This window comes from Mesoplodon bidens (genome assembly GCF_964165515.1).
Source record: "Mesoplodon bidens genome assembly, chromosome: 4".
Taxonomy (NCBI): Eukaryota; Metazoa; Chordata; class Mammalia; order Artiodactyla; family Ziphiidae; genus Mesoplodon; species Mesoplodon bidens.
The window spans coordinates 139,055,803-139,082,425 of record NC_138160.1 but is presented as its reverse complement, the minus strand read 5'-3'; the positions used below and the strand labels follow the sequence as shown (position 1 = coordinate 139,082,425).

At 46.4% G+C, this 26,623-nt stretch overlaps 2 protein-coding genes across 3 annotated transcripts in view; both read right to left on the bottom strand.

The window, feature by feature from the left end:
• The window catches only part of SIN3B (SIN3 transcription regulator family member B), a 37,334-nt gene extending 25,375 nt beyond the window's left edge, over positions 1 to 11,959 (bottom strand). Inside the window, exons 1-5 of one of the 2 annotated variants that reach the window (XM_081232058.1) lie at positions 11,842 to 11,959; positions 11,502 to 11,608; positions 10,078 to 10,231; positions 4,250 to 4,384; positions 3,283 to 3,483 (exon numbers count right to left, since the gene is read on the bottom strand). In XM_081232058.1, coding sequence (XP_081088184.1) covers positions 3,283 to 3,483; positions 4,250 to 4,384; positions 10,078 to 10,231; positions 11,502 to 11,608; positions 11,842 to 11,946 — 702 coding nt within the window. In that variant the 5' untranslated portion in view covers positions 11,947 to 11,959. The remainder of the gene's footprint in view (positions 1 to 3,282; positions 3,484 to 4,249; positions 4,385 to 10,077; positions 10,232 to 11,501; positions 11,609 to 11,841) is intronic. The other variant, XM_081232059.1, reaches the window with a different exon arrangement.
• A 171-nt stretch (positions 11,960 to 12,130) lies between these two features.
• The window catches only part of NWD1 (NACHT and WD repeat domain containing 1), a 40,360-nt gene continuing 25,867 nt past the window's right edge, over positions 12,131 to 26,623 (bottom strand). The window contains 3 exon segments of the mRNA XM_081232640.1: positions 12,131 to 12,269; positions 16,675 to 16,883; positions 23,888 to 24,010. Of these exon segments, the coding sequence (XP_081088766.1) occupies positions 12,198 to 12,269; positions 16,675 to 16,883; positions 23,888 to 24,010 (404 nt within the window). The 3' untranslated portion in view covers positions 12,131 to 12,197.

Genomic DNA, 26,623 nt, shown 5'->3' with positions numbered 1-26,623 from the left:
TCCTCTCGGCCCTATGTACCCTGAGGAAAGCTACTTTCCAATCCTGGCACACGGAGCACCCGTTTGCGGGGAGAAAAAACTGCCTCCACCCTCTCCTGACCAAAGTTACCGGGACACGTGGAGGCCAAAGAAAAAAACAGGCAAAGACCATTCAGCTCAGAGAATAAATACAAATCATCCCTATACAGATGAAACAGTGAACAGACTGAGTGATGTTTGAAGAAATACAATTTAAAACAACGTCGCAGCATTTTTGCTCATCAGATTGCATAAGGACTGGCGATTTCTGATGAGGGTGTGGGGAACTGGGCACTCTCATTACAAGGTGGAAAGGAAGATTGGTGCCACCGGCAGAGGGAAGCCTGGCGCCATCTACGATCATGTGCTGAGTGCACACCCTCTGACCTAGGGACGCACCTCCTGGGAATTTTCCTGCAGAGAGAGTCAGTTCTGCTCTAACACCCGTTTTGAACACAGATCTGTTTGGGACACGGACTAGGGAATGATTTGAGCGTGGTATGGATTCTGCATTTGCTGAGGCAGGATTTTGTCCAGGAGCAACATGGGGTGAATGTGGAAAAGTGCACCCGGCTGAGCCAAGCCACCTGGTAATACACGACCTCCGACATACACACGCCCCCAGCATCGCTCCCTCAGCTGCTAGAGCCACTCTGCCTGAGCCCCCTCTGGGGTGACAACCCATCCCATTTTAGGAAACCTGCTCCTGGTACCTCACAGTGACCCGCAGGCTGCAACCTTTCCACACCCATGTCTACACATGACACTCAGGTCTTTTCCAAGGTCAAGTGCCGGATGTGCTGCAATATTCACATCATGCTTAGCCATTTAATGCGCGTACAACGGCGCTATCGGTTTCAAGTAGGTGCCTATCTTTTTTTAATGTGTTGCTGACACAGTTTTTGAGTCTCACGCTCTGATCCCATTTTCCCATAAGACCTGTGGTTGGTGAGCATTTATTTGCAAAGCACGGTCATTTGGGGGGACGTCAGGGCAGAACTGGCTGTGCTCATCCAGGCACACGACATATGTTTGAAGTTGTATAAAGGAAACAGCTGTCCATGGCTGACCTGAGGCAAGCACTGTGCTTGCATCAGTGACCTCGGTTAACCATATTTAACCGGGATCAGCACCACCAGCGCTATAGCCATTTTATGGATTAGAACCCTGAGGTCCAGGGAGGTGAGGGAAAGGGCTCTGAGGGGGCAGGGGGCACAGCTAAGGTCTGACTTGAGGCCCAACAGAGATAAAAAACAGTAACGTGTGGCCCTAGAGCTGCTGCTTTGGCCTCACAGTGTCTTTTAAAAATCCGCATCAATGTTCGAAAATCAGGAAGAACTCACACAGAAATTCAGATTTCCAGCTCCTTTTGAAGAAACAGGCAACCTGAGAGTCGCCAGGGGGCTTGTTCAAAAAGCAGATGCTGGGCAGGACCTGGGGTGGCAACTCTGAGGGGAGGCCCAGGCAGCTTGCCATTTCCAACCAGCTCCCTGTGGCTCTGGCTGGGGAACACTGAGCCATACTTCCTTCCTCACGCTTTCTCCAAATCAACCCGTGGCCCTTCGCTAGGACCTTGGGTAAGTCACTTTAACCTCTCTACACGCCAACAAACCGTCCCCCCTCCCCCCCGATTCCCATCAACATAACAGATACCTGCCGGCCTTCCCTCTAACGATCCTTCCAGCCCGAGATGTGGTGACCCCACGGAATCTGTGAAGAGCCCATAAACCCTCATGATCACAACATCACCCCTCCACACAGACTGATGCTCACAGCTGCCACGTGCAACCACTTATCTGTGAGAAGCAGGAAGTTCTCAATGCCGTACAAGGACCGTGCAGACACCGGACGTGAGGCTGACAGGACCAAGCATGTCACTGGCACCACTGCCCACAAATGTTTAGAGTATTGAAACAGTTTCAGTGGGTTTACAGGGAGCAATTGCTATCAATCTGATCCTAAACATTTATGCTAAAAAGAATCCCATGTTTTTATTTCACTTATCAAGGTTGTGCAGAAGATTTCATTTTTAAAAGTGGGTTCTGCTGCTTAGAAAAATAAAAGGCATCAGAAACTCCACGTCTGGGTGAGGATGACATCCGAACTCCTTGCATGACACAGATGTCCCTTGCCACCCGCCTGCCTGCACTTCCTGCTAAGTCCCCTGAAGCCAGCTGCCTGTTCCGGCCCCTGGGCCTTTGCACAAGCCATTCCCAGCACTGAGAGTCCACCTTTTGCCTGACGGTTCTGACTGATTCGCCAAGATTCAATCTGAGTATCCTCTCCATAACCCGCTATGGGGTCAGCAGCCCTCAACCCTGACACATCTGTCCTACACACAGTCCTTCTTGTCCATCCTAATCGTTTCCAAGTTTCCTCCACCTCTAAACTGAACTCCTAAGCAACAGCAACCATTCATCCCTGTCGACCCAGCACCTGGCACAAAGCCCGGTTGTAATCAGCATAAATAAAGGGTAGTTTATTGTCTAAACAATAACTAAGCCATCTTATAAAAAGAAAACTATCTTCTTGGGTTCTTCTTTAATCCTCTAATGTGTGTTTCCTATTGAGGGTGCAGAGGTGCCTCAAGGGGCAAATTAAAATCAAACCTAAATAGAACTCCAACAGGTACACCCATGTTCACAGCAGCGTTATTCACAACAGCCAGAATGTGGGAGCAACCCAAGTGTCTGCTGATGGATGAATGGATATAGAAAATAAGGCGTAGCCATACAACGGAATATTACTCAGCCTTAAAAAGAAGGCCATTCTGACACATGCTACGGTACAGATGGACCTTCAGCGCATTATGCTAAGTGAAACAAGCCAGGCACAGAGGACAAATACTGTACAATTCCACTCCTAGGAGGTCCCTATCGGAGTCAGATTCATAGAGACAGAAAGTACTGATAGAAGGGTGGGCGCCAGGAGCTGCGGGAAATGAGGAAGGGGCAGTTAGTGTTTCATGGGGACAGAGTTCCAGGTTAGGAAGACGAAAAAGTTCTGGAAATGGATGATGGTGATGGCTGTGCAACAATGTGAATGTACTTAATGCCACTGAATGGTACACTTAAAGTTGGTTAAGTTTTGTATTTATATATATTTTACCACGGTAAAAAAAAAAAAATGCTAAAAAAAAAAAAAGAGCTAATCAGAATTTTCCAGGATTTCATGAATTCAGATTAGAAAATCTGAATGTTTCCAATGCATCTGATATTGGATGATGCCACAAACACCCACAAAGTGTGACCTACAGCTTCTTACCTGGTAAGTGTGCAGTATCTCCAGGAATGACCTGTAGATTTCTGGGTGATCTAGAAAGCGGGTCTTAATCTTGTTCACGTAGCTGATGGCGTTGTTGAATTCCACGGAATCTGACTCCAAGGGCACCTGGGGTTTGTCCTCCTTATATAGCATCTGCTGCTTGACGTTCTCTGCACAGTCGCTGTGGTTGTGCGAATTCTCCTGACAACAGTACGACAGTGAGTTACTGTTGGGCCCGGCACCGGGAACAGATTGTGAGAAACGCCAGACTGAGCCACTGTGTGCAAGAACAGGCAAAACTTAGCACAGAGCCAAGTTTTTTACGTCGACGCAGAAAAAGGTTACTTCTGGGGGCCTGGAGAGAGAGAAGCAGGGAGTGGGCACCCAGACAGAGACAGCCCCACCTCGGCGTTCTGAGTGCCTGAGCGTTCCTTGGACAGTCTCACGAACTTACCTCTGCCTGATCCTTCCAACAGATTCAAAGAACATGAACCTGAGAGGCACACTCTATACACTTGGAGAGATTAGCATTCGGGAGAGATTTACAAAGAGTGGATTGTTTAATCCTTTTTGGAGCAGAGTAAAGTCTTCCCACACCTCTGGCCAGCAAGACTGTTTTCAGGTGTGAAAGCACCTGCTGTCAGCAGGCATGAGACTGGGACCCTGCAGGTCATGGGGGCCCACTGTCCAGGTTGCACAGGGCTGTGGGACTTCTGGTGCTAGGCCTGGGGCAAGTCACTTGAGAGAAGAGAGATGGGCCCTGAGCAGTTATCAAGCACGCTCTCCGCTGATGTGCTTTTCTGTCAGTACCAATAAAAATAAAAAACAGACATATGTCTCTCTCCTGGGAAGTCGGAATCCTAATTCACAGTGGGACAGGACCACCCCGCAAAGGAGGTGATGTTTATGCTTCTAAACTGGAATTTTGCGTGTGGTCCTGAGGGCGGCCCCTCCCTCTGCCACTGACCACGGCTGGGCTGTCGGGAGCGACCCTCGGCATCCTGCAGGTCCCCAACTGGGTCTCGGGCAGGCTGGGATCCTTCCAGTTCAGCTTTAGGTCTTTGCTAACACACCACCTTTCAGCGAGTCTTCCAGAACCATCCTGAACCAAAATAAAATGACTCTTACCTCCCAGCACTCTGAGCCCCCTTCTTGCTCTATTTTTCTCCACAGCACATATCACCTTCCTACAGGAAACATATTTTACTTATTTTTTTCTCTCTCCAGCCCTGATCAGAAGGCAAACTCCAGGAGGGCAGGGATTCTATTTTGGTCAATGCTACATCCTCAGTGCCTGGAACAGAGTGGGCTTCATCCACTGTTGGGGATGATCAGATGGACCGATGAAGGAAAAAATCCCCTGTGGCGCCTGGCACTGCCTCTGGCACCCACAGCTGACCCTAGACTCCAGGGGACGCCGGGCACACTGCTGCCCACTGCTGCAGAGCTGTCATCACAACAGACACCTCCACCAGGCACACCCTCCGGCACCTGAGTGGGTCTACTAGTGCGCTGGGACTGCCACAACAAATACCACAGACTGGGCAGCGTCAGCAACAGACGTTTATTTCCTTGAAGTTCTGGAGGCTGGAAGTCCAAGATCAAGGTGCCAGAAGGGTTGGTATCTCCTGAGGCCTCTTGGCTGGTAGACAGGTGTCTTCTCGCTGTGTCCTCACAGGGTCATTCCTCTGTGCACACATATCCCTGGGGTCTCTCCTTGTGTCCTAATTTCCTCTCCTTATAAGGACACCAGTCAGACTGGATTGAGGCCCATCCTAATGGCCTCATTTTGCCTAAATTATCTCTGTAAAGACCCCATCTCCAAATACAGTCACATTCTGAGATATTGAGGGTTAGAACTTCAAGATATGAATTTGGGGGTGGGGTGGGGGCACAATTCAGCCCATGACAGTGGGTGTAGAGGCAACTCTAGGAAGTCTGAGCCAAGGAAAACAGACACAAAAGATCCAGAACAGTCACAACTCTAAGCACCGTTTCTCCCAGGCACTAGAATTTGTTCTATGACACTTTGGGGACGCTGTTCCTGATTACCTTTGCTTAAGCTCACAGAAGTCTGTGCTCATGTTCCTTCATGGTACACAGGCTTGGCGGCAGAAGGAGCTGGAAGGAGTTCAACAGGGGCACGGGGGAAGGGAGCAGCCCTTGAGCAGCCTTGGAGCCAAGGTTTGCTTCAGAGGAGGCTGTGGGGAGCTCCCTCCCCACCACTGCGAGGGGGCATTTTCAAGCACCATGTGCCTCTTCCAATTCCCTGGAGTGAGTCACCGTGACAAGATGGGAGAAGCACCCCTGGAGACCAGGGTTCGGCAAAAGGCCAGACAGTAATGGTGCAATTGCTGTGGCAAACAGTCTGGCGATTCTTTAGTAAGTTAAACATGGTCACTAGGTGACTGAGCAATTCCACTCCTAGGTATCCACCCACAGAACCAAAGACAGGTGTTCAAACAAATCCTTGTACATGCATGTTCATAGCAGCAGTGTTCACAATCGCCAGAAGGTGGAAAAAACCTACGTGTCTGTCCATCAACTGATGAACGGATGACCAAAAGGCGGTCCATACCTGCAGTGGAATATTATACAGCCTTAAAAAGGAATGATGCTCTGGTATAACATGGATGAACCTCGAAAACATGCTGAGAGAAGGAAGCCCAGACACAAAAGGACATATAGTGTATGATTCCATTTATATTAAGTATCCTGAATAGGAAACTCTACAGAGACAGAAGGTGGATTACTGGTTGCCAGGGGCTGGTTGGGTGGGGGCAGAATTGGGAAGTACCGTTTCTTTTTGGGGTCATAGAAATGTTCTGGGATTAGTAGTGGTGGTTGCATGGTACTGTGAATACACTAAAAGCCACTGAATTGGACACTTTAAAATGGTCACAATGATGAATTTTATGTTACGTAAATATCACCACAATTTAAAAAAAATTTTTAAGTAATCTGAAAGATGTAAAAATGACCAGCCATACAAAAATAAGCTGGCTTTGTTCCCTGGGCCACAGTTTGCCAACCCTTGGTCTAAACTTTTTAGAACAATCCAGGCTTTTGTCTTCTCTGTCTGCTGTGGGTGGCCTTGACCAGGCACAGTTAGAAACGCCTCCTAGACACTGATAAGCGCCCTACATGGCCGACTTGTCCATCTGAGTGTCCACATACAGCCCCAACTAGATATTTAAGAGATGCTAGCATTCAGATGGACTTTCCAAACACAGAACAGCCCCCCGGCCCACCCCCACTGGTCATCCCAGCAGGTGCTGCCTTCACCCAGAGACTCAGGCATCCCGGAATCACCCCTGGTGATCTCACTGATTTTTCTCGCTTTCGCTGACACCCACCCACATCACCGTCTGCTCCAACTGGTTCCCACGCCCCTCCCTAGCCTCCCAGATCCGCTCTTGCCCCCTCAGTCCACTTCTGGCACAGCAGCCAGAGCAGCCTTTCCAGAACTTTCCCCTGGCTTCCCACGCTCCTGGCTCTCTCTCCTACACTCTCTGCTTCGGGCTCTGACCGCACCAGCTTCTTGGCTGTCTCTCAGGCACACCCACTCATTCCCACCTCAGGCCTCTATGTCCCCACCAGGAAGACTCCCCAGGGGGCCACAGGCATGGCTCCTGCTCCCCTCGCTCAGCCTCTGCCCACGGCACCTTCCCAGGCCTGGCCCCTGCTGTCACCTGCAGCACTGAACTCCTTCCTGTGTTTCACATCTGTCCACATGTGTCTCACCTGAGTCCCCACCTCAACCATGCAAGCGCCCTGAGAGCCAGGACTCTGAACAAACCTCAGCGCCTGGCACAGGGGAGGTGGCCTACACCTGCTCCATGGGTGACTAAGACAAACACGAGAGGCAACCTCCCAGGAACTGACTGAGCTTCAAATGACCCTTCCTGGAGGGAAGACGGCTGGCTTCCCTTTGAACGTAAAGGGGTCACTAAATTACAAGCTGCACCTCAAGGTTTATCTCTTTACTTATCATACAAGCAGCCGTCGTCCCAGCCAAGCACAAGAGGGCCGGCCCCAAGAGGCAGGGTCCATCCTGAACAAGACCCAGCAGCCAAGATTCATCACTTTCCCACTGACATCCAGTGTCTCATCCCTCTGATGTCCCGAAACAGGGACAGTCATGAACAAGACAGACGTAGTCCTCCTGTCTAATCTGGAGGACTCAGTCTGCCAGGGAAGGCAAACCAACACGAAAGAGTGGATTTTTTATTTCTTAGCTTTGCTATGTTATTTTGAAGTATATAAAACGGGGTGCTGTGAAAATGACTTGGGGATGGGAGTGGAGGGCTGTCTGAGGAGGTGATGTTACAACTAAGGCCAACCAGATCCAAAAAGATGTTGATTCAGGAGGCTGCAGCTGCAGCAAGGGGACGTTCTTCCTGCCATGGTCCCCGGCCCCTCTCTGGCCACACTTCCCACATCATGGCACATGTCTATCTTCCCCTTAGATTAGTGCTCTCAACTGGGGTGATTCTTCCCCCCAGGGGACACGTGGCAATGTCTAGAGACATTTCAGGTTGTCATACTGGGGGAGGGGGCGCTACTGGTATCAGGTGGGTGGAGGCCAGGGATGCTGCTCAACACCCTACAGAGCACAAAACGGCCCCCACAAGGAAGAATGATCTGGCCCCAGTGGCAACAGTGCCAAGGCTGAGAAACCCTGCACAAAAGGCTCCCCACAGGCTAAGACTTATTTATCTTCCTCAGCATCTAAGAACTATTCCCGCCTTGTCTATAGTTGACAGGATACATGACGAGATGAAAAACGGAAAACACACACACACACACACACACACACACACACACAGGGAGCTATACTTCAAAATAGTGAAGCTAGAAAAACCAATTAAAAAAAAAAATCACCAGGGCACTGGCGAGTAGGGAGCCCTATAAAGTTCTCAGGCTACCGTGGATTCGAAAAGGACTCTAGGAAGGTGAGAGGACATTGCGTTTGCGCCTGGCGTGAAGCAGGGCTGGAAACATGGCAGGTCCGTGGATGTGACTGAAACCATGTGGGCGGCACGTGTCCCGAGGGAACGAAGGGCATGTAATTCTCCCCCTGAGGAAGGGGCCCTACATATGGCTGTTGCCAGGCTGCAGCAAGACCATAAAGCCCTGGTAGGCAGCTATCAAGGGAAAGTTCTCATCAAGCCCGTCTTCAAGTTAATAGACCTGTGGTCACGAAATCCACCTAGGGGCCGACAAGACTGGTCTGGTCTCCTTATCTCTCCAATAGTCCTCGAAGCTGTGTGTGGAGCAGCAGGGGCCTTCTGGCTACTTAAGGGAAGGTGAGGCTCATGTGGAAATCCAGCCCCAAGAGCAGTTACTCCAACAGGTCTTGAGAAGGTGAATTCCACACGTGGAGTGCAATTTAGGTCTTGGACTCTGGCTCTTTCTTAACGAGCAATGGTAATGACACCCAGTGTTTACTCAGCGCTTCAGATTCAGGAAAGTGCTCCTGCACACACTGCTGCAAACGAGCTTGCTTTTCTCCCCAGCCATGACTGTTCTGAAGATTAATCTCCGCTAAGGCTTTTATCATCTGGAGGAAGGAGCGCTACCTCTGGCTCCTGGGGCTCCATTTGCAAACATGAAATGGAAGCTTTTGGAATTCAGTAGCCGAAGGCTTCCAAGTTCCTTTTTAAAACTGAGGTGCACTCCTCGGCTTTCATGAGACAATGTACTGATGGTGGAGGTTGCCTTGTGTAGAGAAAAGGCAGAATTTATGTGCCAGCCCCCCTCGGAGAGGGACCAGCCACTGCCACATTGCCTCTCACTGCTGTCTTTTCAAATCCTGACTCCCTAATTGATAGGAAACTGCAATCTCCTTTATCATCAGAGAAACCTACAAAATGCATCCAGAGTAGATTTTTACCTTCCCTGCAAAAACCCCTGGGGCAGAGATGGAGGAGGTTGAAAGAGCTCGTTCACTTACACCAGCAGTTCTCAATGCTGTGATTTTTGCTCCCAGGAGACACCTGGCTATGTCTAGAGACATTTTTGGCCGTCTTGACTGGGTGAGGGCCTAGTGGGTGGAGGCCAGGGATGCGGCTGAACACCCCACAATGCCCTGGACAGCACCCCCGCAGCAAAGGGTTATGCCCTAAATGGCAACGGGGCCGAGGAGAGAAAAAGACAACCGTTACCTTATAAAAGTAAAGCTCAAACAGGCTTTCTTTTTCTCAGGGGATCTGGTGAGCAAACACAAGAAGGGACTGCATAGATAGAAGAGGCAGCAACCTGTCACTCGAGAAAGAAGGGACCAAAGCCACAAGCCTGAGCTCAGTCAGTGATCCTGTTGGCAGGTGAATGAAGCACAGCAACAATAAACGTGTCTAGTCACACATGCATCTCCACCGCTTTATTTTGTGGGTGGCACCGAGGAAGATCAGAGGGACCACAGGCCCAAGTACAAGTGTGGCTGGCCTGCCTAGTGCGCTCAGGGGGAGAGCCTCAAACCAAGACCTCCATGACTGTGGATGCGATTATTTTGACTGGACGTACAACTGTGTCAGGAGAATGCCTCCCTGACACACACAGACACATCCACTCTTGATTTAAATCCGCCAAACGCATCAATTTGGGATGCAGAGGCTGCCCATGCAGGTGTTTCAATCTATTTTGATTTCTGCTAGAAGCATTTTAAGAAAAAGATCGGCTCTTCACTAGCTTTCCAGCAGTGAAATACACGAGCCACGCTGTCCGGCCTGTGTATCTGAGTACCACAGCGGGCTGTGCTAAGCCCACATCACTCAAACCACTGCAGCGGCATACCTGGCTCGACAGAGGCGACTGTATGTTTAACTTGCCGTTCTTGGGAATGTCTATTCTGTACCCGAGAGGAAGGAAAGCGTTGAATCCAACAATCAGGTCAGGGTGTTCGTGGAAGAGCTGCGACACTCGTCGGATGACTCCAGGAGTATCAATGCTGGAACGAAGAATGACAGTGGGCAGAAGCGTCTTGGGAAGCAAACTGAAAGCAGAATCGACTCCTCCCTTACCCATGCCATGGCACGAGCTCAACAGACAGTGAAGCACCCTCAAATGTGACTGGCGTGATTCTGCCCACAGTGATCCACTGCCAAGGCAACCGGGCCTGGGCTCCCTGTGCCTTCCTGGCAAAACCCACAGAAAATGTACACAGCACGGCTCCCGAAACACTGCAAGCACATGTGCTAGGTTCTGAAAATGTCAGGACAGCCAGCTGCAAGTCCTGGGCTCCAAGAAGCGACAGAAGGTTAAAGCCCTCTAAATGGGAGACAGATTCATTTCATATGAATTAGGAGACTATGACACAGGAGTTGTTCCCAGCAAGTGACTATAACGTATAAATGTCAAAGGCCCTGCAAGCATGAAAGCTGCTAAGAATCTGAGGGGAGAGACAGGGTCTCCCTTAGGGCTGCAGTCAGGGCCAAGGTCTTAGCATCATGCTTGTGGAAGGAAACCAGGCGGGCCCTGCCGTATTTCTTCAGAGGGGGAAGCAGCACAATGGGGATGTGACACTTTAGAATCTAAGTCAGAGGCACCGAGGTCTGGTCCCGTCCCTGCTCCTAAGGTGGATCTGGGCAAACCGCTGGCCCACTCTAAGCCTCAGTGAACCCCTGTCAAACAAGCTCACTATCCATCGGGAGGTCCCCCGTCTATCTCTAACCCTCCTGATTCTGTGCCTAGGAATACAGCTAATGTGTTTGAAACGCCTTCTAAGTGCCAGGTTCCTTACTAAGCATTTTATGCGCAGTATTTCCAAGCGGGCCTGGCACTGGGGTGAGGCAAGTGAGGCACTCACCTTGGGGATAAGACTTAAGAGAGTGCGAAAACATTCGACAATCAAGATAAATAACATTTTCACGCAGTGCTTGAAAAAAATCTAAAATAATTTTTTAAAATCCCCAACGAACAAAATTCTTTTAAACAAATCAACATTTTGAGTAAAGACAGGATCCGACTCTGTGCTTGCTCGACTGCCTCACTCGCCGCACCCCATCACTGCCCTCGTTCCAGAAATCCCCGCAACAGCTCTACAAGGGGGTACCTTTCTGTCTCTTTTTTGGAAGAAGGAACTGAGGCTCCCAGAAGTTCGACAACCTGCACAAGGGGTCACCCTGTTGAGGGGCAGCCGGGGTTGGGGGCTCCCACCCCGCTCAGGCAGACTGAAGCCCAGGGTGGACCCCCGGGATGGGTAGGGGCCCCGCTGGTACCTTTGGCTTTTGAACTCCTTCATGATCTCCAGGAAACCATTGTAAGTGGCAGGGTCGCTGCCGAAGCGGATCTTCACCTGGTCCAGGTAGGTGAGGGCGTCCTCCACCTGAGGGGAGGGGGGAGGGTCCAGGTGGGCCGCGGTCGGCGGAGGAGGGGACAGGAGCGGGGGTCCCTGGCGGGAGGGGGACGGGCCGGGCATCCGAGGGGCGGAGGTGGGGAGTCGGGGGTCCGGGGCCGCGCGGAGGGGAGGCCGAGGGCCGGGCGGGGCCCGGTGGGGGGCGCCGACCTGCGGGGGCTGGACGACAGGGTTCTCCCAGGGAGGGCTGGCCCACCACTTACGTGCACCGGCAGCTTCTCGTGGCCCGCAGAGCCCGAGCGACCCCAGCGGGCGCCGCTCAGCCCCCGGCCCGCGGGGCCTCCGCCGCCGCCGCCAGCGTGCGCCATGTTGGAAGTCGGAGCTGCGGCCCGCCCCGCCCCCGCCCGAGGCCCGGCCGCGCATGCGCTGGCCCCGCCCTAGAGGGGCGCGGCCTGGTGACGGCAGGGAAGGCGGGGCTTCTTGAAGGTTCCCTGTAGGATCTTACCCTTAAAACTGAAATGCTACTAAAACGCTTTACATACCACGCGTGGGCAAACCAAGACCTGCTACCTGCTTTTGTCCGGTCCCACAAGCAAGCTCAGAATGGTTTTTACAATTTTCAAAGTTGGAAAAAATCGGAGAAGGCTATTCCGTGACACGTGAAAATTCTATGGAATTCAAATTTCGGTGTCTGTAAAATAAAGTTCTGTTGGAACACAGGCACGCCCACTCGTTTACCGGTCATTTCTGGCTATCTTTGCGCTACAACAGCAGGGTGAATAGCTGCGACAGATGCTAAGATCTACACGCCTGATATATTTCCTAAAAAAGTGTTCTGGACCCCTGCTTTATAGAGTTGATATAACAACGGGATATGGGCACACAGCACCCTAATACAGGGCCCTAGGGTGAACTTTTGCTAAATTGCTCTTGACTTAGTCCTGATCCTATTATCTTCACTTCTCTAGTCCTGATCCCATCGCTTCCCCAATGGACCAGTTCGGGAGTCTCTTAACCAGTTTTTCCAGTCCCAGTGCTATCAAGAACTGAGATCATTCCACAGCTGCTTCCAAATCTCCAAGATCTTCCTATTTCTTGTGAATGAAATCTAAGCACCTACATGCAGCACTGAAGGTAATAAAAACCTGGCCCTTAGGAACCTGTTCCTGCAGAATTTTCCACCCAAGCAAGCTGCCCTCTCTCTGTGCAGAACCTCCTGTCAATGTCTGCCTAGCTTGGCTGCTTCCTGGCCCTGTACATCAGCACATATTATTTCCCTTGCCGAAAGCCCCGTTCTATCTCTTCATTACACAGAAAGCACCCTACACATCCTGCAAACTACAGCCCAAATGTCCTCCCTTTCAAGAAGCTATCCGACCTCTCCTCTGCCATCCACAGTGTCTTGCACATCATCTTTATTTGGTATCTCTTTTTATATGTGAAGAGGTGCAGGAAAGCTGAGTTGGCTGCCCATTGGCAATGAGTGCATCATTTGCCAGGGGTCAGGAGTAGTACGGTGAACAAAACTGACAAGGCTTTTACCCTCACAGAGCCATCAGTCTTTCAAGAAGGATAGGAATCAAATAATCACAAACAACAGATGTAAGGTTTCAACTGTAACAGATACTTCAAAGAGAAGGTACAAGTGTAATAGTTACTATGTTCCAGTTACTATGGCTGTGTTACAAACCATCTCAAGAAGAACATTTATTTTTCTCTCCAATCTACAATTTGGGCATGCTTGGCAGGAATAGCTCATCCTTAGCCCCTCAGTGTCAGCTGGGTGGCTGGAAGTCTGAGACTGGAATCCTCTGAAGGTTTACTCACTCACATGCCTGTCAGTTGCTTCTGGCTGTAGGTTGAGACCAGTGCTGGGGCTGTTGCCAGGATTGCCTACGTGTGGCCTCCTCATGCAGCCTGAGCTTCCTCACAATATGGCAGCTAGGTTCCAAAACCAATCATCCTGAGAGGAGTAAGTGAGCCGGGTGGAAGCCTTATAGCTTTTTCTGATCTACCTTTGCAAGTCACACAGAATCAAAAGTCCCTCCCAGGGCTTCCCTGGTGGTGCAGTGGTTGGGAGTCCGCCTGCCGATGCAGGGGATGCTGGTTCGTGCCCCGGTCCGGGAAGATCCCACATGCTGCAGAGCGGCTGGGCCCGTGAGCCATGGCCACTGAGCCTGTGCGTCCGGAGCCTGTGCTCCACAACGGGAGAGGCCACAACAGTGAGAGGCCCGCGTACCACAAAAAAAAAAAGTCCCTCCCAAATTCAAGAGAAGGGCCGACAGACTCCAGAATGTGGTGAGTGACCAGGTTCTGGAATAGCATGGGGGATAGGAAATATTGCCATGACCATTTTTGGAAAATACCTTCTGCCACCCAAGGGACTTAACCCAGACTAGCAGGGGATGAGAACAGCTTCCCAGAGGAAGCTTTCCATTCTAGCTGAGTTCTGAAGGATATATAGGTGTTCACCATGAAAGTCAGGGGGAATGGCTGTGCAGAGGCCCTGTGGTGGGGAAGAGTGTGGCACATTTGAAGAACTTAAAAAAAAAGAAAAAAAAAAAAGACCAGTGTTGTTGGACTGCAGATGAATGGGAGGAAGAAGGAGAGAAAGAGAGAGAGAAAGCAGGATAAGAATGGAAAGGACAGAGGGGGCAGGCTACTCATTCTTATGAGATGAGGTAAGGCTTTTGGTCTTGGCATTTAGTGCTGGTAGAAACTGAGCATGGGTTCTGCACAAGGAACTGTTTGAGCAGCTTTGAAGTTGGAAGCAAGTACTCTGACTACTCTGCAGGGAAGTGATTGGAGGGGAGCCAGGGAGGGTGCAGGGAGGCTGTTTCATCATTTAGGCAGGCAAAGGATCATGGTGGTTTAGACCAGGATGGGAGCGGAGGAGGTGGAGAGAAGGGTGTGGAAGGGAGGGATATTTAGAAGGTAAAGCAGAGAGGAAGTGGCGCTGGGTGGATGTGGGGGTGTGGGGGAAGGAAGCATTGAGGATTCATAGCTCCCAGCCCACAAAGGGATTCTGCTCAGTTTCACTGCATTCATGTCTGAACAGCAGCTAACGTGGCCTGAACCGCATTCGGAGGCCACCAGAGTCTGGACAGCCCTTTCCACACCAACACCCCCTGGCAACAGTCCTTATCCTGAGAATCAGCGACACATGTTGGCTTCTGATACGCCCTAGGGTCCTCACACATGGCCCCCCTTCCACAAGGATCACTGAGTTTTCCATTCTTTTACTAAGTCTCACAGGGTCAAAGGAAGCCCTCACTCATTTGGAGAATGGACAGCCACCAGCCAATTCCACCTTGGGCGTGTGTGAGTTCTGAAGGATGCATGAATATGTGCATGTTTGTGTGTATGAGTGCGTGTGTTCAACATGTGGGCAATAGTACACATACATCTTTTCATTCTCATTTTTATAAAGCATAAAAAGTTGCTAAGCTAATTTTTTTCTTTACTATTCTCATCTACACAGATGAAATTGAAAACCTTACAGATAAACTACAGGACCTATTGTATAGCACAGGAAACTATAGTCAATATCTTGTAATAACCTATAATGGAAAAGAATCTGAAAAAGAATATATATATATATATATATATATATATATATATATATATATATATATATATATATATGAATCACTTTGATGTATACCTGAAACTAGCACAACATTGTAAATCAACTATACATCAATTTAAAAAGTTAAAATGGTTTGTATAAAAATAAAAAAAATTAAAAAAATTTTTAAAATAAAAATTAGAAAAAAATTGAAAATCTTAGAGTTGACAGTTTAGCTAGAGGGTTTAGATAAATTTGGAACACAAATGTCCTTACCATTTGTCTAATTTAATGGCATTAAGGTAAGATCCTTAGGTGGGTCTTTTGTTGGACAGTATTTTGGCAAAGTTAAGAAGATCAAAAGATCTTATTTTGAACTAACCTAAGTCTTCCCAGGTGACAAACATTAGGATCAAAATCTCTCAAGTCCAGAATCACGTGTTGTAGCAGAATTCGAAGGCTGCTGGAGATTCTCATGCCCTGGTGTGAGTGCCCTGCCCCGTCTCCCATCCTGGAGTGTGGGAGGGCCTCGGAACGTAATGGATGTCACGTTTACATTTAGGTTATGCTACACGGCAAAGGTGAAGGGAATTTGCAGGTGTATTTAAGGTCCCAAATGAGTTGATTTTTAATTCATCAGAAGACAGATTATGCTAGGTGGGCCTGACATAACCAGGGGCACCCTTTAAAAGACTCTGGAAGTCAGAGCCTTGAATCAGCAGAGAGGTGTGATCCTATTGGCCTTGAAGGAGGCACCAGCCATGTCATGATCTGCCTTTGGAAAGAGGCAGCTTCCGGGAGCTGAGAGCCACAGTCCTACAGTTGCAAGGAACTCAGTTATGAAAGAGCATGGACCAGGGCTCTGAGCCTGACTGTGAGATCCTAGCCCCTCTGACACCTTGTGAACCCTGAACAGAGAGCCCAGCCACACTGTGCCCAGACTCCTGATCCACAGACACTGTGAGAATAAATGGCTGCTCTTTTCAGCTGCTAACTTTGAGGTGATTTGTTATGCAGCAATAGCTAACTAATACTCCTATGAAGTAGTCATATCAAAACTGATGAAGTAGTCTTGTCAAAACTGTTTACTGGGCTTCCCTGGTGGCGCAGTGGTTGAGAGTCTGCCTGCCGATGCAGGGGACATGGGTTTGTGCCCTGGTCTGGGAGGATCCCACATGCTGTGGAGCGGCTGGGCCCGTGAGCCATGGCCGCTGAGCCTGCATGTCCGGAGCCTGTGCTCCACAATGGCAGAGGCCACAACAGTGAGAGGCCTGTGTACCGCAAAAAAAAAAAAAAAAAAAAAAAAGGTGAAAGGTCTTAAACTTTAGGATCAGAAAGATCTATCAAGATCATCTAATCCAACTATGAGTTTTGAAGCCCTTTATGGCACCCTCTCAAGTGGTTGTGTACCTCTGTTTACAGTCCCCCTGTCCCATATCAGGGACCCCCTCCTTATATAAACACCATATGCCATCTTTGACTGCTCTGGTTTCAGCTGTACTTTGCAAACAAGGCAAGTATCTGTTACCTTTGAGCTAGATGCTGAATACACAACCTTCTTTGCTTCATCCACATGAAGGCTCGAGATCTGAGGTTCAGTGGGATCTTTTGAGCTTCCATCCCAAATGGTGAATTTCTCCTGGCCAGAGAGTAAGTTCCACAAGCACAGGGTGTGATCCTTCAAGGTAGAGATGGCAAGCGATCCTTTGGCAAACACTTTCACACACCTCACCTCTCCTGCAGCAGGCCAGGGTGGAGGATAGTATATTAGCTGGGAACATTTTGACCTTCCAACTACCATAACCTCTGCTGGCTTGGAAATTCCCTGGTTTCCCAAAGGAAAGATGGGTAGATTAGAACATATCTCAATTACAAATAATGGAATGTGGCAAAGCTAAACTGAGTGTAACAACTGGTTGGGATTAAATCAATTGCCCAAATGTTGAATCTGTATTAAGTAGAGATCATCGAAATGTATAAAAGGTTATCATCATCCAGGGAGTATTTAAAATTAATAAACAAAAAGAAAACCAAAATAAAATTATAGGAGAAGATTTCATACTCTTGGAGAGATATTTTTCTAAGGAGAACAATATTTGGAAGACATAAAGGGGAAAAATTGACAAACTGGATTATATAAAAGTGTAACATTTCAGGAGGATAAACTTGAAAGGCATATGACACATTAGGACGAAATATTTGCAGTATATAACAGATAAATGGAGACCCTCTTTAATAAAGAGTTCTTACAAATAAGCAACAAAAACGCAAACAACTTACAAGTTGGACAAATAATATAACAAGAGATTTACAGAAATAGTACAAGTAGACAATAAACATTTGAAAATGATATTCAATCTCATTAGTAGTCACAAAATGCAACATGAAATACCAATATCATTATTATCCATAGTATTGGCAAAAACTATGAATTAATTGCTGGAGTGCTGGCAAAGGTACAGGAAATCAGTTAATCTCATACCATGCTGATGGGAGTATAAGTTGATATAAATTTGCAGAAGGGTAATTTGGTGACATTTATTAAAAGTTAAAGCGTTCAATATCTTGGTTTTGATAATATACTATAGTTATGTAAGATTGCTAGCCTGGAAAGGTAGATAAAAGGTACATGGGAATTCTCTGTACTATTTCAGCAACTTTCTCTGAGTCTATAGTTATTTTTAGAATAAAAAGCTAAGAAAAAGAGGAGAAAATGAACAATATGCATACAATTTGACTCAGAAATCCCGCTTCTAGGAATGTGTTTTACAGAAATAATAGCATAAGTGTGTGAAGATGGAGAAGGACTTTAACTGCAACACTGTCTGTGTAAAAAGAAAACTGAAAACAACCTGTCTATGAAAAGGGAGTTGGTTAAGTTATATGGTACATCCATGTAAAGAATATTAGGCAGGCATTAAAAATAATAAAATGGATATATACATACACCTAATAATAATTATTATTACAACAGCCAATACTTAGTGCTTTCTGTGTGTCAAACATAGTTGTAAGTGGTTAACATGCATTAAACTCTTTTAATCTCATGACAACTCGTGAGGTACTATTGTTATCCCATTGTATAGATGGGGAAACTGAGCCACAGCCGAGTACGTTAACTTATCCAAAGCCACATGGTTAATAAGTAATGGAGCTAGGATCTCAGCTTGGAGCCCAGGCTCTCAATCACCACAAAACATTGTTACAACCTACTGCAACAAAAGCAAGTGGCAACCCAGTATATAAAACAGCATGATGTAATTTTTGATAAAAGCTCAAAGGACAGAGCTATGTCTGCATAAGCCTAGAGAAAAATTGCTAATGGCATATAACAGACTGTCTGCACTGATCACTTCCCGGGGGATACTGAAGGGTGAGGGGAGAGTAAAGGAAGGGAATTTTACTTTAGAATTCATATGTCAGCAGTATTAGGGGTGATTTTTATTTCTTGCAATTGCGGTATTTTTCAACCAAAATTTCTATAAATAATAATGCTTTATAATATATCCCCATACATAGGATACTATATCACTGCTAAAGTGAATTAGAGATATATACATGATATGGAAAGAGGCAAAATATGTGATGTTAATTAAAAAAAAAAAAGACCATGGTTATATATAGTCATATAAGCTTGTGCAACCTGGTTATTGGAGATATATATATATATATATATATATATATATATATATATATATGCAGTTGTAACGAGATGGTCAGTAACACACCATTTCCATCACATGGATATAACAGCCAAGAAGAGAGATAAGAGTAGAGTGTGGTAAAATATTTAGAAAGTGATGAGCTTTGAGTATTTATTACCTTGTTTTAATATAATCTATTTAATTGTATGTTTCTATAATTTAATGTTTAAGAATGGCTGTGTTTGGGGCTTCCCTGGTGGTGCAGTGGTTGAGAATCTGCCTGCTAATGCAGGGGACACGGGTCCGAGCCCTGGTCTGGGAGGATTCCACATGCCACAGAGCAACTAGGCCTGTGAGCCACAACTACTGAGCCTGCGCGTCTGGAGCCTGTGCTCCACAACAAGAGAGGCTGCTATAGTGAGAGGCCCGTGCAACGCGATGAAGACTGGCCCCCGCTTGCCACAACTAGAGAAAGCCCTCGCACAGAAACGAAGACCCAGCACAGCAAAAATAAATAAATAAATTACTAAACTCCTACCCCCAACATCTTCTTTAAAAAAAAAAAAAAAAAAAGAATGGCTGTGTTTGGACATAGGGGGAGAGGGAAGTGGGGGAGGGATGGACTGGGAGTTTGGGGTTAGTAGATGCAAACTTACATACAGAATGGATAAGCAACAAGGTCTTACTCTATAGCACAGGGAACTATATTCAATATACTGGGATAAACCATGATGGAAAAGAATATAAAAAAGAATGTATATATGTGTATAACTGAGTTACTTTGCTGTACAGCAGAAATTAACACAACATTGTAAATATACTATACTTCAATTTAAAAAATTAAAAACAAAAGAATGGTTGTGTTTGACAGTCACCTCACCAAATTCTTGAAAATTTCAGACAGCTCTCACAAGCCAGTACCAACCACCTCCAGCATGTTGTCACAGGATCGGAAACTTTCACTTCCCCTATTATGTAGGTCTATAATATTTTCCGTTTTTTCAGTAAATTGATTATTGAGCTTTTCTGATTACAAATAATAAGAGTTTGAGGACTTTAAAAAAATGAATCAAGGTCACCATTGGTAAATGGGCTCAGGTCTTGAAGAGATGGCTCTCACACACAGATACAGAGATTGAATAGACCTCTAGGAAAATAGCTATCCTGATGATGATAAAATAGAGGGAATCTTATTTGACAGATACTCTGTCAGTATCCACCCCACTCCAACCCCTCAGACAGAAAGAGTAAAATGAAAACATGTAATGCTGGGAGCTTTGGGGTTGGAGAGTGTTTTAATCTGTTACAATCTGTTTGGAAAGCAATAAGATAACACATCTCAAAACCCATAAGAATGTTCATACCTTTCAATTCAAGAATACCACTCACTAGAAATATTCAACAGAACGGAAAAATATTGACAAGAGTAAAAACAGATTCATCCCAGTGTTATCCAAATAGCAGATAACTAGAAATAGCCTAAATAGCCAAAATAATTTTTTAAATAGTTTAATAAATTCTGGAACACAATCTATCGAGAGAAATGAAATATTTTTGGTGCAGTTAAGCATTATAAAGATGAAGATTCAATGAATCACAGCAGCATTATTCATAACAGCCCCAAACTGGGAACAATGTAAATGTCCTTCAAGTGATGAATGGATTAAAACCTCTGTTCCTTCCATGCAATGGAATACGGCTCAACAATGCAAAGGAACAAACTATCCATACATATAACAATACAGATGAACTCAAACATGTTATGTGGAGTGAAAGAAGTCCCATGCAAAAGACCACTCAGTATACAATTTCATTTATATGAAATGTCCAGAAAATACAAATCTGTAGACTCAGAAAGCACATCAGTGGTTACCATGGGGCTGGGGGTGGGAGCAGGGAGGGACTGAAAAGGGTGCAGAAGGGATATCCTTGGGGTGATGGAAAGTTCTACAGCAGGATTATGGTGATGGTGGCACAATTTGGTAAATTTACTGCAAAATCATTGACTATATGTTTAAAACAGGTGTATTGTATGGTATATAAATTATACCTCAATAAAGTTGTTTTTAAAAAGATTCCATGAAAACAAGAATGTTTATGGCAAAATGTTGAGAAAAAAATAATAAAACCATGTACATACTTAGATTGCAATAATATAATATTTTAACATCTTTATTGAGATATAATTCACAAGCATAAAATTCACCTATTCATGTACAACAGTATAATTCACTGTTCTGAGAAATGAACGTTCCCAGAGTTGTGCAACCATCACCATAGGCTAGGTTTAGAGTATTTTCATAACCTCAAAAACTGTCCCTCCCTCCCTTTTCTCTCCTTAGCATTTAAACCATCTTAAATTGTATAATCAGTGATACTAGTACATTCACGATGTTGTGCAAACGTCACCTCTATCAGGTTCCAGAACATTTTTGTCACCCAAAAAGGAAACCCCGTCCCCATTAGCAGTCTCTCTCTATCCGCCTTCCACCAGCCCCTGACAACCACTAATCTGCTTTCTGTCTCTCTAGATTTACCTGTTGCAGACATTTCATATAAATGAATCACATATAATGTAGTCTTTTGTGAGTGGCTTCTTTCATTTGATACAATATTTTAAGCTCCAGCCTTACAGCTTCCTTGCTACTCTATCAATGTTCCAACCTCTTCTTCTCAGGGTCTTTGCACTGGTTGTTTCCCACACCTGGGGTGCTCTACCCTCCTGCCCTTTGCACACTTATTCATAGCTGTTGTATCTTGGCTGAGTGTCCCTGCTCAGAGAAATCCTTTCCCTAACTGCCCTAAGTCAGTCACTTTGGTTATTGTAGCTCGTGACACCCTGTTTTCCTCATTACACTTATTGCAATTTGTAACTACATTTTTGTCCAGCTTGCCTTCTCAAATACATGGATCTGACTCAGGGCAGGGATCAGGGTGAGGCAAGTAAGGCACTTACCTCGGGTGCAAAGTTTAAGGAGGTACCAAATTGTTGAGTTTTCCTTTTGCCTCTCTCTCCAGTATGGATTGACACAGCACTATTACTCATCCTGTCTTTAAGACAGGTTGATATTTATTCATCGTGGATTGTTTTGCATTAATTTTTTGATTTTTAAAAACATTTTTAAAAATTACATTTGCAGGAATTTCCGCAGTGGTTAAGAATCCGTCCTGCAATGCAGAGGACGCCGGTATGATCCCTGGTCAGGGAACTAAGATCCCACATGTGGCAGGGCAACTAAAGCTCGCGTGCCACAACTAATGAGCCCACGTGCTCTGGAGCCTATGTGCTACAACTAGAGAAAAGCCCATGCACTGCAAGGTAGAGCCCGTGCGCCAAAACAAAAGGTCCCGCGTGCTGCAACTAAGACCCAATGCAGCCAATCAATCAATCAGTCAATCAATAATTGCATTCGGGAATTCCCCAGTGGTCCAGTGGTTAAGACTCCATGCTTCCACTGCAGGGGGCATGGGTTTGATCCCTGGTTGGGGAACTAAGATCCCGCATGCTGGGTGGCATGGCCAAAACAAAATAAATAAATAAAAAAAAAAACACATTGCATTGAAATATTATCATGATGACCAAGTTTTTTTTTTAACTTTGGGATGCTCCTAAATTTTACACCCAAGGGGTGTGCCTCACTCCCCTTACCCAAGTTTCGGCCCTGATCTGTCTCTCTTCAGCCTCAGATCAGGGCCTGGTACACAGTAAGCACTCAATAATTGTTGGAATGAATCAACCATAGCTGTGATGGTTTTGTAGAAATGAAAACGTTACTTAGGCTCTGAGAGACTGTGGTAGACAAATTGCATAAATGACCACAATCCTTTACCCTCCAAGATCTATACCTTTTGTGGTGTGACTTTGCTCCTCCCATCAAGAGATGAAGTCAATTTCCCTACCCATTGATTCTGGATTGTTCTTGGGACTTCCTTTGGCCAATAGAATGTGAAGGGGTGCCAGTTCCAAGGCCAGTTCCAGGCCTTCAGAGACCTTGTACACTTCTGCTTTCCCTCTTGAGACCCTGCCTCTGCCCAGGCTCACCTGCTGGAGGATGAGAGATCATGTGGAACAGAGTTGAGTTGTCTCAGCTAGAACGTCCTGAACCAGCCAGCTCCCAGATGCCCCATAACTGACTACATATGCAGGAGCAAGCCTGGCTGAGACCAGAAGAGCTGCATGGCTGAGCCCAGCCTGAATTGCCCAGTCACAGAGGTGAGCTAAATAAACAGCTATTGTTTGAAGCTACTCTGTTTGGGGTGGGTTTTGTTTTTTCTTTTTTGTATTCTTTTCCATTATGGTTTATTACAGGATATTGAATATAGTTCTCTGTGCTACACAATAGGACCTTGTTGTTTATCCATCCCATATACAATAGTTTGTATCTGCTGGTCCCAAACTCCCCATCCAACCCTCCCCTGCCCCCCTTCCCCTTGACAACCACAAGTCTGTTCTCTATGTCTGTGAGTCTGTTTCTGTTTTGTAGATGTTCATTTGTGTCATATTTTATATTCCACATATAAATGATATCATATGGTATTTGTCTTTCTCTTTCTGCCTTACTTCACTTAGCATGATCATCTCTAGGGCCATCCATGTAGGTGCAAATGGCATTATGTCATTCTTTTTTATGGCTGAGTAGTATTCCATTGTATGTATAGACATACATATATATATATATATATATATATATATATATATATATATACCACATCTTCTTTGTCCATTCATCTGTCAATGAACATGTAGGTTGTTCCAAGTCTTGGCTATTTTCAATACTGCTGCTATGAACATAGGGGTTCATGTATCTTTTCAAATTATAGTTTTGTCCAGATATATGCCCAGGAGTAGGACTGCTGGATCATATGGCAACTTTATTTTAGTTTTTGAGGAACCTCCATACTATTCTCCACAGTGGCTGCACCAATTTATATTCCTGTTTGCGGTGTTTTGTTATGTGGCTATAGCTAGCTGATGCAGGAACAAAGGCCAGGGTTTTAATACAGAGAAATGAATTGGTAGTGAAGGGGCCCCAGGGGACTGACTGCTGTGGGACTCTAGGAGGAAGCTGATCATAAACTCCACTTCCTGAGCCTCACCTGTGTGTCCAGGTAGGATGTGGATCACCTGCTGTTCTTCCATTTCCCACACAGTTATCATGCCCTCCTGGGTGCCAACCACCAGCAGCTTCTCTTCCAGGCTCCATGCTATGGCAGTGATGCCTGCAGCCACACAGAAACAAGAGCTCATGTGTCTGAGTGCTCAGCCATGAGGTACTCTAATGGGCCCCCCACTTCACAGATAAGGAAACTGGGGCACAGACAGAGTCAGTTCCTTGTCCAGAGTCACACACCTAGAAGTGGCAGAGCCAGGATTTCAAAGCCAGCGCTGTCAGATGCCAGATGCAGACTCTGGGTTGAAACGTTTATGTTGATCTGAGGTAGGAAAATGGACTAAACCACTCCTCGGTCATAAGTGTCTCTAGTTCAGCGGTTCCTACCCAGCGGCGATTCTGCCCCCCAGGGCACACTGGGAAATGTCTGGAGACATTTTTGGTTGTTACAACTGGGGACCAGGATGCTACTGGCATCTGATGGGTGGAGGCAGGGATGCTGCTCAACATCCTGCAGTGCACACGATGGCCCCACCCCAGAGAAGGATCCAGCTGCAAATGTCAGAGATGCATGGTTGAGTGCACAGTTGGAGAAGACTCAGGAATGGAATTATATTGGCTGAGGATGAGAACCCTGCTTTCGACTTCTCTTTGAGTTCGATCTGTGTGGGAAAAGAAGGGCTGGTGCCCCACAGAAAAAAATATTTGCCAATAGTTTGAGCAAACACAGCCCAAGACTCTCTGCTGGGTGGATCCTGATTGGATCATTGCTGAAGACAGAGATGGACCAAGTTACACTGGAGAAAACATCAGCCCGAATATCAGGAGACCAGACTTTCTGAATGCCCTGATTAAGTCCTTTTCCTGCTCTGTGCCTCAGTATCCTCATTTGTAAGGTGATGGGGGAGGTGCTGAAATCAGAGCCAGTCCAGGTCTGAGAATCCAGAATTGTGTTTCTACCTCATCGGGATAGGGCATGAAGAGATGAGATTTTTTTTTCTTTCTTTTTTTCCCTTTTTTCTTGGTGGGGGGGGATCACACTCACTGTGTGACCTTGGAAATGTGAACTCAAACTTCTCATTTTAAAAATGAAGAAACTGAAGCCCAGAGTGAGTAGGAACTTTATCAACTTCAACATGACTAGAGCTCGTACAAGTGGCACAGTGGGTCTGAAACACAAAACATTTCCCTACTGAGATGAGAAAAAGAAAAAATTCACTTTGAGCTGTAACTTTCTTTGCCTACGCTGTGGCAGACATCATTAATCAATCACCACACTCTCTGTGATTTGTCCCCCCCAGTAGCCATTCTATCATGCTTCCTTCAGTAATAAAACCCACAGCCCACAGGTTTTAGGTGAGTACGTGGTTACTCAAAGACCATTTTTCTCAAGCTCCCTTACAGTCGAAGATGGCCAAGTTCTCACCAGCAAGACAGGAGCAGAAGTGGTAAGTTCTGCTTCAAGGCCATGCCTTTGAAGGGAAGGGGCCTGCCATCTACTTCTCCTTCTCTCTTCCCACTGGCTGGAATGCCATTGTGATGGTAAGAGCTAGAGCAGCTATTTTGGGCGATTAAATGGAAACCTCACATTGAAAATGGCAGAGCAACAAATTTGAAAGACTTTGGGTCCCTGACCCCCTGCAGATATCATATTACCTTTTCTTATGCCTGGACTATTGTGTGTGAGAAAAATGAACTCCTGTTTTATTTAAGCCACTGCTACTTTGGCCTTTGTTACAGCTTCAGAACTTGTATTGTAACCAATATACCATTAAACAAGATTCAGTCTCAGAATCCTTCTCAACACAGCATTCTAGTAGCTGTACCTAAATCAATTCTTCCATGCATTGTCCTTAGCATCTCTTAGAATTTCTGATTTGGAAGCTCTGTGCCTTGGGAGTGTAGCTTTCCCTACAAGGCTATGTGGCACAAAAATGGCCTGAGTCACAATAACTGGCATTTGAACCAAAGCTAACTGTATTCAGTGATTAATGTGAGAGATTATGGGTGGGCAGATAAAGGGATGGATGAATGGAGGTGAACTGGTGGATAAGTAGACAGATAGATGGCTGCTTAGACGAGTGGGTGAGTGAATGTGTGGGTGTTAGATGGGTAACTGGATGAATTGTTTGATAGATGGGTGAGTGAGTTGGCTGAGTGTGTGAAGGGGTAAAATGACTGGATATGGCAAACTGGGGGAAATGGAAGGTAAGTGGTGTGGATAGAAGGGTGGAAGGAAGGGTGACTATTGGAAATACGGACAACTGATGGGTGAATGGTTGGATGGATGGGAAGGAAGGAAGGAATAAAGGAGGGAGGACGGATGGAAGGACATACAGAAGGATAGATGGAAGGAAGGGTGGAAGGATGAATGGATGGAGGGATGGATGGAGAAATGAACAGACAGATGGATAGCTGGATGGAAGGAAGGAAGGATGGAAGGAAAGACGGATGGATGAGAAATGGATGGAGAGAACTAAATCCTCTTGTCCTTCTGACATTCTGGTGTCCCAGGGAGAAACTACAAGTTCCACCAGCCTCTCAGGGTCCAGTCAGGCACCAGTTCCTAGTTTCCAGACTTACTAGCATGAGGTTGTAAATCTCAGATGCTATCTATAAGACGGGCACCGAACTCTTAGAGATGAGACCCCAGAGGCAGTTGGCATGCCCTCACTCTGGGCTCATTAGCAGTATTTACACTAGTAATCTACAGTCCCTGGGG